The sequence below is a fragment of the Gracilinanus agilis genome, chromosome 4, assembly GCF_016433145.1.
Source record: "Gracilinanus agilis isolate LMUSP501 chromosome 4, AgileGrace, whole genome shotgun sequence".
Classification (NCBI taxonomy): Eukaryota; Metazoa; Chordata; class Mammalia; order Didelphimorphia; family Didelphidae; genus Gracilinanus; species Gracilinanus agilis.
This window is the reverse complement of record NC_058133.1, coordinates 123,454,699-123,466,823: the sequence shown is the minus strand read 5'-3', so window position 1 is coordinate 123,466,823 and position 12,125 is coordinate 123,454,699. Positions and strand designations below refer to the sequence as shown.

General features: G+C 36.2%; 1 protein-coding gene across 1 annotated transcript in view; it reads left to right on the top strand.

Moving 5' to 3' along the window:
• USH2A (usherin) overlaps positions 1-12,125 on the top strand; it is a 1,059,501-nt gene that overhangs the window by 134,853 nt on the left and 912,523 nt on the right. Inside the window, exon 11 of the mRNA XM_044674959.1 lies at positions 7,634-7,667. Coding sequence (XP_044530894.1) covers positions 7,634-7,667 — 34 coding nt within the window. The remainder of the gene's footprint in view (positions 1-7,633; positions 7,668-12,125) is intronic.

The window sequence follows — 12,125 nt, the reverse complement described above, 5'->3', positions numbered from 1 at the left end:
TAAGTTTTTCCTTATAGCAACCCTACATTCACCTCTTTGTAACTTCCATTAGTTTCTCTTAGTTCTATTTTTTGGAGCCAAACAGAGCAAATCTAATTCCTTTTTCAGGTGAAATGGAAATAGCAATATCTCGGGAATCAGAGGACTTGTTTTCAAATTCTTCCTCTGATATTGACTACTTGACTGACATTCGGCAAGTAATTAACTTCTCTGGCCTTCAGTTTCTTCAGCTGATTAATTAGGAGGTTAGATTGAATACGGTTTCCTCATCTGTTAAATGAGCTAGAGAAAAAGATAGCAAACCACTCCAGTATCTCTACCAAGATAAGCCCAAATAAGATCATGAAGACTCAAAATGATTGAAATGATGAAACACAATGGACCACATAGCTTCTGAGATTGTCTGAGATCCCTTCCATTTCTTGATCTTTGATTTCTGTGATTCTCCAAATGTTTAAGGAGCATATGACATAGTTCTGTCAACCTACCTTTATATGTCATAAACAAGGGATTGCATTATAATAGTAATCTCAGAGAGATTAAGTGACTTGGCTAAGGTCAGAGGTAAGAAGCAGTAGAATCAGAATTTTAGCAAAGAGCTTCTGACTCAAGATCCAACACTTTTGACATAACTGAAAAGTATTCAAGAAAGGTGTATATGATCATCTGTCAAGTATAGATTAGCTAGGATTCTGGTCTCACATAGGAGGAGGAATTAAATAACTTCTGAGGCCTTGTCTGAGTCAGTCTTTGATTCTCTTACCTTCAACTTTATCTATAACCAGGTATAACAAAAATAAAAAGCTATTCTGTAGGAATTTTTTGTTATTACTACCATTATTATTCCTACAATAAAAGTCAAATAGATCAAAAGATCAGTGATCTAATCAATGTGGTACTTTCTTCAATTGTAAGGTTGCGACCATGAAGGCTTTCTTATTCTCAACAATCATTACCCACATCGACCCATAATTTTCCATCAGGTATCTACTCCACTTGCCAAAAGACTTTCTTTTACTCTTTTGACACTTTGTGGACCAATGTAGCCTCTGGGATATTTAGCAATTATCCTTTGTTTGTTTGGTGAGAACTGGAGAGATGAGAGGTTCTTTTTCTTTGAGCTATTTAGTCTCTTCTAGTTTCTTGACTCTCTCTGGGCTCAGCAGTGGTTTCAGGGATTTCTAGCTTCCAATTTTGAGAGAGTAGATGTGTGATATGAACCCCACTTGAAGACAATAAAGGACAAATAAGACTTGGAAGAGGTTCACTTGAGAGGAGCTGGCAGTCCTCATCATGACCCTACCCTCAGTTTGCTGTACTAGAGATTTGGGGGAATTTCTTCTTTGGATAGAATCTGGAACTAACACTTTCAGTTATGCTATTACCTTGCTCCAAAAGGGAAAGCTTCTTTTCTCTATGTTGTCTCATATGTTCTCCAATACACACATGGATTTCTTAGATAAATGGGTTTCTTTGCTACTTACTATATGTGTTCATCATGGAACTGATATTTGGAGGGAAGGAAATCAAGTCTTAGATATGAAATAGAAGCTTCCTTTTACCATTAATAAACATGATCAGAAACTTAACTTGAACTGGAAAGCTATATCTCCTAGACTAACAATATTTAAGGAATATTAAGGAAATTAGATAGAATTCTAGCCTAGTCCTCCTTCTCTATAAAGAGAGCAGAGTGGTTGAACTACTGATCCCAACCTTATAGTTCCCCTCTTGGTAGGAAATAGTTTCCTTAGAGAAGGATGGTATGGGGCAAAAGAAGCTAGAGATATCTATTCTTCCTCCTTTCTTTTTTCTTTCATTTTTTGGGTTTCCATTTAAAAATAATATAATTTGTAATATAACAATGATATATATAATTTGTTATGAATATATAATAAATTATAATAAATCTGGTTATCCAAGAGAAACAAATTCTTACATTAGCTGTGTCTAAAAATCTGTCTCATTCTTTTTTTTCCCTCCCTTTCTCCCCTTTTCCCCTCTTCCTAAGAAGGCATATATTATGATATAGGTTGTACTTATATCAAAATATAAATATATTTCCATGTTTTTCATATTGTGAAACAGGAAACATATTGCTTACATTAGAAAAAATTCAAGGAAGAAATAAAGAATGTTATGTTTCAACCTATGTTCTAACTCCTGTTCCTTCTATGATGGTGAATATACTTTTTCATCATGTTCCCTTGGAGTTATACTGGATTCTTGCCTTTTTTGATAATAGTTGTCATTCACAATTGATCACCATTTATCCCTTCAAAGTACATAGTGACACTCCTATGCCACATATTGGGGACAGCCTCACTATATATGTATACAAACTACTTTATCATTAAAGAGTCAGCTATAATAAATCAAAATTGCCAAGGAACCAGTGATTATTTTTAGGAAGAGACATAATTTTTAGTTATTTATTTTTGTGTTATTTAGTTATTTATTATAAGTATTATTTATTTTCTGGAAGAATGCAACAATGTCCTGGTATGCAAAGGCAGTTGACTTTATTGGAAAGAATGTTGGTCTTAGAATTAGAAGAGCTCTTGAATTTAAATCCTGGCTCAATATGGATTGACTGCAGATAAATCATTTTTACCATTAAATTTTTATTATCCACTTTGCTAACAGAAAGCTCTTTTTACAAAATTTTGTAAAACTCAGTGTTTTGGAAAAGAGAATTCTTATTAGTGATCATATAAAGAATTAACTAAACTTAATATCTTATTTTAGTCTTTGCATATTTAAAAAATAACATTGCAGAGCAGGTAGGTGGCTCAGTGGATAGAAAGCCAGATCTGGAAATAGGAAGCCCATGGTTCAAATCTGGTCTCAGATACTTCATAGCTGTATTGACCCTGAGTGAGTTACTTAACTCTATTTGCCTAGCCTTTACCTCTCTTCTGCCTTGAAACTGATACTTGGTTTTAATTCTAAGATTGAAACTAAAGGTTTACAAAAAAATAAAAAAATTAATATTGCATTTATAATCAAGTATCTAGCCTCGGAAACTTCAGACTAGTTGTGTGACCCTGGACAAGTCACTTAATCCTGTTTGCCTCAATTTTCTCATCTGTAAAATTATCTGGAGAAAGAAATGGAAAACCACTCCAGTCAGTATCTTTACCAATGAAATTCCTAATGAGGTCATGAAAAGTTAGAAAAAACTGAAAATGATTCAACAACAAATTTGTAATCATAGGACAGGGGTTAAATTGTGGCTCTGAAACCAGTTTGACCTTTTTTGCTCTGAGCCATAGTTTCCTTACTAGCAAAATGGAGTTGTATAAAATGATCTGTAAGATCTTGTTCCTCTAAATCAGTGGTTCCCAACCTTTTTTGTCCTACCACCCCCTTTCCATGAAAAAATATTACTTAGCCCCCTGGAAATTAATTTAAAAAAAATTAATAGCAATTAATAGGAAAGATAAATGCACCTGTGGCCATCACTGCTTCCCTGGATTGCTGCAGCACCCACCAGGGGGTGGTAGCGCCCACTCACTGCTCTACATCTTATGATTCCCTTCCTTCTCTGGCCAAAATGATGCGATTCCTTTAAGTTGAATGGGGAAATTTCTGTGCAATCATCACTCCTGATTGACTGTTCAAGAGGGCAAGTTGCTAGCCTTTTCTGCCCTGAAAACAATATAAAGAACATAGTAAATGGATTTATCTTATGTCAAATAGTTGGAAATCCCCGCCTTTACATAATCCAAGCCTAAGCTGTGCTGTAAGAGAGTCAGAAATATTTACTCTCATTTCTAAAGGGAAAACCGAATAGCTACTAAAAAAGTTGTCAACAGTGTCAGAATTATAAACCGTAAAATCAAATTCAAGGACATTTAAAAAATTCATGCATTTGAAATCCATAATAATATTAGGAAGCACACAGGGAAATTAGGCACTAGTTCAAGTCCCATTTTGTTATAATAACTTAGGACGTAAGCCAGCCCCAAATGGCCCGAGTGCCTGTGTAGCGTACTCTATATTCTGGAAGGGAACATTCCCTTTGGCAGTCATTGTATGTAGTTCAGTTCAGTCTTATAAGAGTTGGGATATCTTCCTTTGCTTTCAGGAGAAAGTATTATGAGTCTTCCTTATTTGGATGCCAAACTCATGAGACTAGCATGAAACAGTGCATCAAGCCATTTAATCCTAAAGTTTGAGGGATGAAATAGAAAGATTTCAAATCTAAAGAAGCGCTACAACATTATGGGGAAGGTAGCATTCAGTTTATTAATAGGCACTATAGGCTCTAAAAGCTATTCAGAAGTTTTGAGGGCTAGACATATGTCATCTAGGACTTGGCCATATGTTATTTCCCTTCTCACTCTCTGAGGTCCAGCCAAATGGGTTTTAGTATTCCTCATACATGGCCCTCCCTGGCCTTTGTAATAGCTATTGCTCATGCTCAGAGTGCATTCTCTCAGTTCCGTGTCTTTTAATTCTTCTATATCCTTCTCCTGTTCTTTCTTGCTTATAGGTTTATTGCTGAGGTTATTCCAGGTTATAGGTATTCTGTGGATCTGAACTTGTTAACTAAGTGCACAAGCTCCACACTGATAAACTTACTTTTAAGTTAGCCATTTGACATAATTAGTTTAAAGCAAAGGCATTTATTGAAATGACATAGAATGATGTCATTTCCCATAAATCTGGTGTGTGCTCTCCAACAAAGGGCTGCAAAATTAGGGGAAGGTTGGATGCACACACATACTGGCAAAGAGAAAACTCAACCCACCAATGCTGCAGGCTCTTGGTATCCTTATTTTATTTTATTTTTTAAACCCTTGTAGTTCGGTGTATTATCTCATAGGTGGAAGATTGGTAAGGGTGGGCAATGGGGGTCAAGTGACTTGCCCAGGGTCACACAGCTGGGAAGTGGCTGAGGCCGGGTTTGAACCTAGGACCTCCTGTCTCTAGGCCTGACTCTCACTCCACTGAGCTACCCAGCTGCCCCCTTATTTTTTTTTTTTAATATCCTTATCTTATTCTCTCATTGGATGCAGCATCACTTCTGGACAAGACAGTCAGTTGGAGTCTCTGGTCCACTCTTCTAGACACGCTATTGACTACGGTGATTTGCTCCATTGCCATATATCATAGTCAGGTAGGGGAGAGAAAAGAGAAATCCCTTCCCAGTTTTGGGCTCTCAAAGAGGTACAGAGAAAAGATAAAGAGAAGTTTCTTCTTAAGTGTGTGATTCTTCCTCCATTGCTGACTCTTCTTGACTGAAAGGGAAGATTGCTCTCAACTAATTCTTCTCAGAGTGGCTCATTTGTTAAGGTAACCTGGTATATAACTGACCCGTCAGACAGTCAAAGGCTATTGGCCTCAGAATTCCTTTTGTTTGATTCATCTCTTCACAGCTCTTAATTTTTTACAGAAGGTATGAAGAGGCCTTTCCAAGTTTTGCACCCTTATTGTCTAAGACTGTGGCAACTAAAAAGCAAAAAAGAGGAAATCACCCCCTCCCCCCCCCACACACACTAATGTCTAATTATTTCTGCTCTCTATCCCTTATACACTGTAATTACTTCTAGTGAGTTAAGGGGACTCAACTATTTAGTTTTAGGAGTCCCCTAGTTATGCCCTCCCCCAGTACATTAGAATCCATGATTTCCTAGAAGACTCAGTTCAAGTGCCATCTTGCATAGGAGACCTTTCCTCCTCTCCCTAGCTTCTCATATCCACTTTGGGATCCTCCCCTTTACCTCCACCATTACCTTGTATCTCTATACCATATATATGTACATTTGTCTCCCTTGATAAAGTAAAAGTTCCTCAAAGGAAGGGGTTTGTTTTGCTTCATCTATATACTTGCATTTCCCCTAGTATAGTGCCTGTTGCACATAGATGGGAGTTAATAAATGCATATTGAATAAGAGGTTCAACATTCACAAATATTTCTCAGTGGATTGTTATATGATAATATTTCATTCTCAATTTTCATTTGGAGCTTAGCTTACAACAGGCTGATTTGATTTTTCCTTTGAATGAGACAAAGAAACAAGTCAAACCATTTATTAAATGCCTTCTATCTGCCAGGCACTGTGATAGATGCTAGAGATATAAAGACAAAAATAAAATAGCCCTGCCTTCAATGAACTTATTTTTTCCTGGGGTGAACTGGATACTAAGTGCATGAAATTACCCAACATTTGATCAGCTGTGTGTCTGCTTTGTTCCTTTCTCTAATGTTCTTCTACTAATCAAGAGAGAGTGATCTGAAATTGTTATTTCATGGAGGTCACATTGTATTAAGGCATTGGAAAGCTCACTAAACTCTCCTAGAAGGTAGAGGTTCCAACCCATGGAATTGAAAAATAAATTGGGGAAAGGAAAACTGATGGAAACCTGAAGCTTTATTTGGAAATAGAATGGTTGGTTGTAATGCTCATCAATAGACTGCTGCAGTGGAGCCAGAACAGAAAGCGATGATTAAGAGACATTAAAATAGAGATTAATAAGTTAGAAGACTAAGGGCTGAAATGAATTAGATGAAATAGAAAGGCATCAATGAAGGAACTGTTTCTAAGTCTGACCCACGGAAGATGGAATCATAAGGAATAAGGGCCCTACTCATGAAAATTAATTGTCCTATCATAATGATAATTTTCAAGGAAATATGTTAAAAACAGTACAGAATACACTTTCTCTGCATAATTTCCTGCAGTTCATCAATGCTTTTACCATTTGCCTAGAACTAGAGTAGTTATTTGTCATTAAGTAGCATAGATGGTCCAGAAGTGAGTGTTTGATTGTTCAGGAAGTGTTTTACTTTTTTTTGGTCTGAGTCCGTGAGTTCATTATTTCATCAGGGTTAAGAAAGAACTGCTTTATCTTAACAATACCTTTTCCATCCTCCTGCCCACTCCCCAATAAAGAAGCCACACTTCAAGTTTCTTGGCAAGACAATGATAGATGAGACAAAGATAAAATATATGCTCATTTAATTCTATTAACATTTATTCAGTACTCATGTGCAAGGCACTACATATGTGTTGGAGATAGAAAGACAAAACTGAAATAGCTCCCCTCCCCATCCCTTAGGGAACTTAATCTACTTAATGTCTGTAGAAAGAATGCCTCAAATGATACATTCACATACTCCTCCTTTTAGGGAATTAAACACAATCATTTTCCAGATCCTGATGGTTGAGAATATTACTATCTGGCAATAATCTGAGCATTTGAAAAGTATGTTAATGCATTAGAGCAATAGAATCTAGTGTCATTATATCTGAGATCCTGGGGACCGGAGAGGGTTAATTTCTCCCACCTATTCTTCAATTTGTATTAGGTTATAACTCAGTATCTGACACACAACTTAGGAATGCAATGAAATTTAGTAAAAAAAATTTAAACCATCATAATTATTTTTGATATTACATTTTCAGGTAACTACTTTCTTTCCATGTCTTATTCCAAGTGTAATTTTCATCACTACAATAAACTATCTTGACCCAACAGCTAACCAATATATCCTTAAGGCATATTTATTAAAGTTCATTGTCATTGTTGTTATATTTTAAACCCCAAACAATACATCTCACCACAAAACAATGAACTTTCCAGGAAAGGAAAAAAGTGTATTTCTTGGCAACATTTGTAACAGGATATGGATGATGAAGTTATTCATGTTGGAAAAGGTAAGACAAGCTGTGAAATCTTTGATTTTAATAAAGTCACAACATCATCTTGTTAATATCACTATATTAATTTTGCTGCAAATTACAATAAGACCACACTGCATAGTTGTGCCATTCAAATGACATTTATGAAATGCTCTAATTTAACACAATGACATATATTACATGCATCTTTTACAAGTTATAGCTTGTAATCTCTGAGAGAAATAGACCTAAAACAGCAAAAAATGGATGATGCAATATGAAATTATACCCCTTTGAGAACTAGGATAGCTATAATTGCATTGCTTCCTCTTAAAACCATTCAAGTATGTAACCATTGCTGGGTATAGCAGGAGGTAGGAAACCTCTTTACACTCTTTCTGTTTTGAACATTCAAAGGCTTGAGGATAAATGTATTCCATTCCTCCTATTGCTATATTTGAACAAGCTTTAGAACTTTACCTTTTCACACACTCCTTAGAGATTACGGTGGGGAAGTTTGGAAAACAGTTCCTTAGAAATATCTTTTTAGGGAGGAAAAGAATCTATAAAAGAAAGTCTAACAGGCTGAAAAACGACAGGCATTGTAGAAGGGGAGAAATGGCATTTTGGATTTACACCCGTGTAGGATCCTTTCTTCTCAAATGAATATTTTGGACAGCTGAGTAAGATGATAAACAGCTGTATCACAAAACACTTAAATGGAAGGAAGTATTATGATGTACATTATTCACTTGCTATTCTCCAATTCGTGACATTTATATGTGGCAGAAACCACAGCAGATTCATTTATTTATTTTGAAATGGAATGAGCATCTTACAAAGGTAGCCTGTTATATTAAACGACACTTCTCTTCTCTAGAGGGGCCTGGGATTTGAAGAAAATGAACAGTTTTGCTAGCCCTGAAAATGAAGTGATTCCCAGGCACAAGATCCTAAGAATGAGGAAGCTTCTAGATGACAGGGGACAGGTATACATGGTTTTCTCTTTATAGTGACTCTCAGAGGCAGAGGTGATTGAATATTTAATAACTTATTTCTTTGGGTCGCTGATGAAAGTCTACCTTCAGGATTTGTGTTCAGTGACTTTGGAAAGTGCATCATGTCTTTTAGGAAAGAGTCATAATGGTCTATATGTTGTTCTGATCCCGAGATATTGTGCCCCTTAGATGCCAAACAATACACCTGCCATCGGTCATTGGAACATGCTACTGACTCAAAGAAAATAAAGAGAAAAGGAAGGAGAGCAATGTGATATTCCATACAACCTATTTGATTTGGTGTATACACTGATGGATAGACTCAAATAACAATTGCCTAGCACATATCTTGATGAAGTATCTTAAAGTATTTAAAATTGCTTGGCACATGACGGAAATTTATGCCAATGAACTGTTGAGCTTTTAAGTAATTTGGACTGAAACCTTTTCTGATCTTGAGTGGGGAGAAGATATTATTGAGTTCTGGGTTTTTAAAAGGAACAATTATACCAAAAATTAATCAAGGTCTTTTGACTTTCCCCAAAAGTTCAAAAACTTGTTAGAAGCAGTGATTCTTATAGATCTTTTAATCATTTGAAATCATCTCTTTCAACTCCAACTTAATGATTTGAAACTAATTATACTTTTCACCTCTTGTATCTTTAAGCCAATATGCAATCAGCAGCTCATGAGCCATGAGGTTCCTGATACATGAGATTAAAAAAATTATCTCTTCTAGCTCTGTTGTCAAAGGAAATGTTTACTATTTTGTTTTTTCTCACTTTGGTTTATCTATCTATACAAAAACACGTAAATTCATTTTTTTCTTCTATTAGTGCACATAATAGGTGTTTTCCTCCCTCCCTCCCTCTGTCCCTTCCTTTCTCCCTCCCTTCTTTGTTCCTTCCTTCTTTCCTTCCTGATTCTCTTCTCTCTTTCCCTTCCTCCCTTCCTTCCTCCTTTTCTTCCTTCTTTCCTTTTGCAACCTCTCATAATCTATAATCCTGCATCACCAATTAAATTCAAGGTCTTGTTGATTCTACCTCTAGGACATCTCTTTCATTCATCCTCTTCCTTATGTGGACATCACTACAGCTTGTGTAGCACATTTTGCCTGGATGATTACCTCAATCCCATAATTATTCTACTTGCTTCAGTTCAAGTCTCTTCCTATCTTCCTCACAATGGCCAAAGTGCTATTCCTGAAGCATACCATGTCCCTCACTTGCTCAATAAATTGTAATAATTTGTTATTACCTCTAAGATCAAGTACAAATTCTTACTTGGTGTTTAAAGGCTTTCAAAATTTGACTCCATCACACATTTCCATATCCTTGGATCCACCCGAATTGGTCTTGCTATTGGTCCCTTTCAACATTCCATATTCTATCTGTCTCTTTTGTATAGGATTTCTCCTTTGCTTGGGATGTACTCCTTCCTCATGTCTTCCTTTTAGAGTGCCTAGTTTGCTTCAAAGCTCAGCTTAAATACCACTGCTTAAATGAAGCCTTTCTTAATCTCCAAGTTGCTAATACCTCCTTCTCAAAATCACCTTGTATTTTTAAAATATAGCTTGTATATACTTACCTGTGTACATGTGTTCCATAGAATATAAGCTCCCCAGGAGTAGGTACTAAATTGTGAACTCCTCAAGGGCAGGGACTGTCTTTCACTTTTTTTTCTCCTCAATCTCCAGCCCTTAGCTCAATGTCTGGAAAATAGTAGGCACCTAATGCATGCTTATTTTCTGGCAGATATTATTTTGTTTTTGTTCTGATATGCCCACCACTGTGTGTGTATTTCAATGCTGGTTAATTGGCCTTTTTGATACATTCATTACAAGGTTCTGGACTCACAGCAACCCTATAGAAAAATCGCCTGAGGTTATGAACAAATCTATAAATCTTACAAGTTTTTATAGCACAGAATTGAGAGAAATAATCAGATAATACTACCTGGGCAAAAGTTTTACCTTTAAAAGCATTTCCCAAATCGTACTGGCATTAAATATAAAAACAAAGAAGTTCATAAGTAGTAATGCCATGAAAAAGCATTTTTAAGCAAATTTTAAAAAGAAGGCAACAAAAAAATAGCATCAATATGGCATTAAACACCAAATCTTTATGAAAGCTGGCTAGCTAACTGCTAATTATTGAGCACCTACTGTGTGTAGAACATGAAATGAGGTGCTAAAATTGGCATCTAACCTTCTTTCTGACTGGAAGACTTAGACTTGACAAAGACGTCACAGTCAATGTTTTAGACAAGTTTCATCAGCATCACTAGTGAGCCCTACTTAACACTACATGCTAAGATCAGAGAAACTACATGGTTTTGGAAAGCAGCCAGTTTAGCAGTGTAGGAGGGATACCTTCTGTGTGAAGAGGACTGATATCAGTGGGGGACTGAATAGCAGTTGCTATTCAGCAAGTCGGATCACAAGCGGGAACACTAGGAGAGGGCAAAACAGAAGAGAAACTATTCTTGAGATAATATGGCACACCTACAGAACACCGAGGGGAAAAAAATGGCCACTCACAGACCATATCAACATATTCTAAGTAGTTGGGGATTGGATGATTCTTTTTATAGGGAATCATTATGTAACCCATGATGGAAAGAGTCAATGCTAATAGAAGCATTCTCTGAAAACAGTCACAAACTTAATTATGGACCATGTACATTCACTGTGAAAAGGATTCTGAATAGAATGTGTACAATTCCAGTGACATTCTTTTCACTGCTCAGGGTGCAAAACTAGTAAATTACAATTTGTGATTTGTTCTCATAATGAATGAAATATATAGTAACTGCTGCTCACGCATCCATGTGGACTGGAATGGTCAGAGGGGTCTTCATGGAGGACTTAAGTATTTACCTTAGCTTTAACACAAGAGTTCCCAATTTAGGGTTTGTGAATTTATCATATGGTATATATTTAATATTTTGAAAACTATATTTCAAGAAAATTGTTTTCTTTTGTAATCTTATATAGTTGAATTTCTACATTTAAAAGCATTGTTCTGAAAAAGAAAAGGTTCTTAGCCTTTACCAGACTGTCCAAAGAGTGCACAAAATGTTCATAAAAATCTTAAGAATCTCTATTTTAAAGGATGGATAAATTTGGCTAGTTAGAGAGGCAGGGAAAGCATTTTATGTAGTGGTTATAGCATAACCCTGGAGACTGGAATGAAAATGCTGTGGTTAGAGGAGAGTGAGGATAACATTATGGAATATTTAGAAGATGCATATTGGGGAATATTAGGAGAATGAGGTAGGATTAATGTTGGAATGAGGAGTTTGGGTTGGTTCTGATAAAAAGGAGAGTCAATGAGGGTTTTTGAGGACAAAGGAGTGATATAAAAACTCAGGTACTCAAGGCAGATTGGAGGAATCTTAATTTAAAAATTTATGGGCAGCTGGGTAGCTCAGTGGAGTGAGAGTCAGGCCTAGAGACAGGAGGTCCTAGGTTCAAACCCGGCCTCAGCCACTTCCC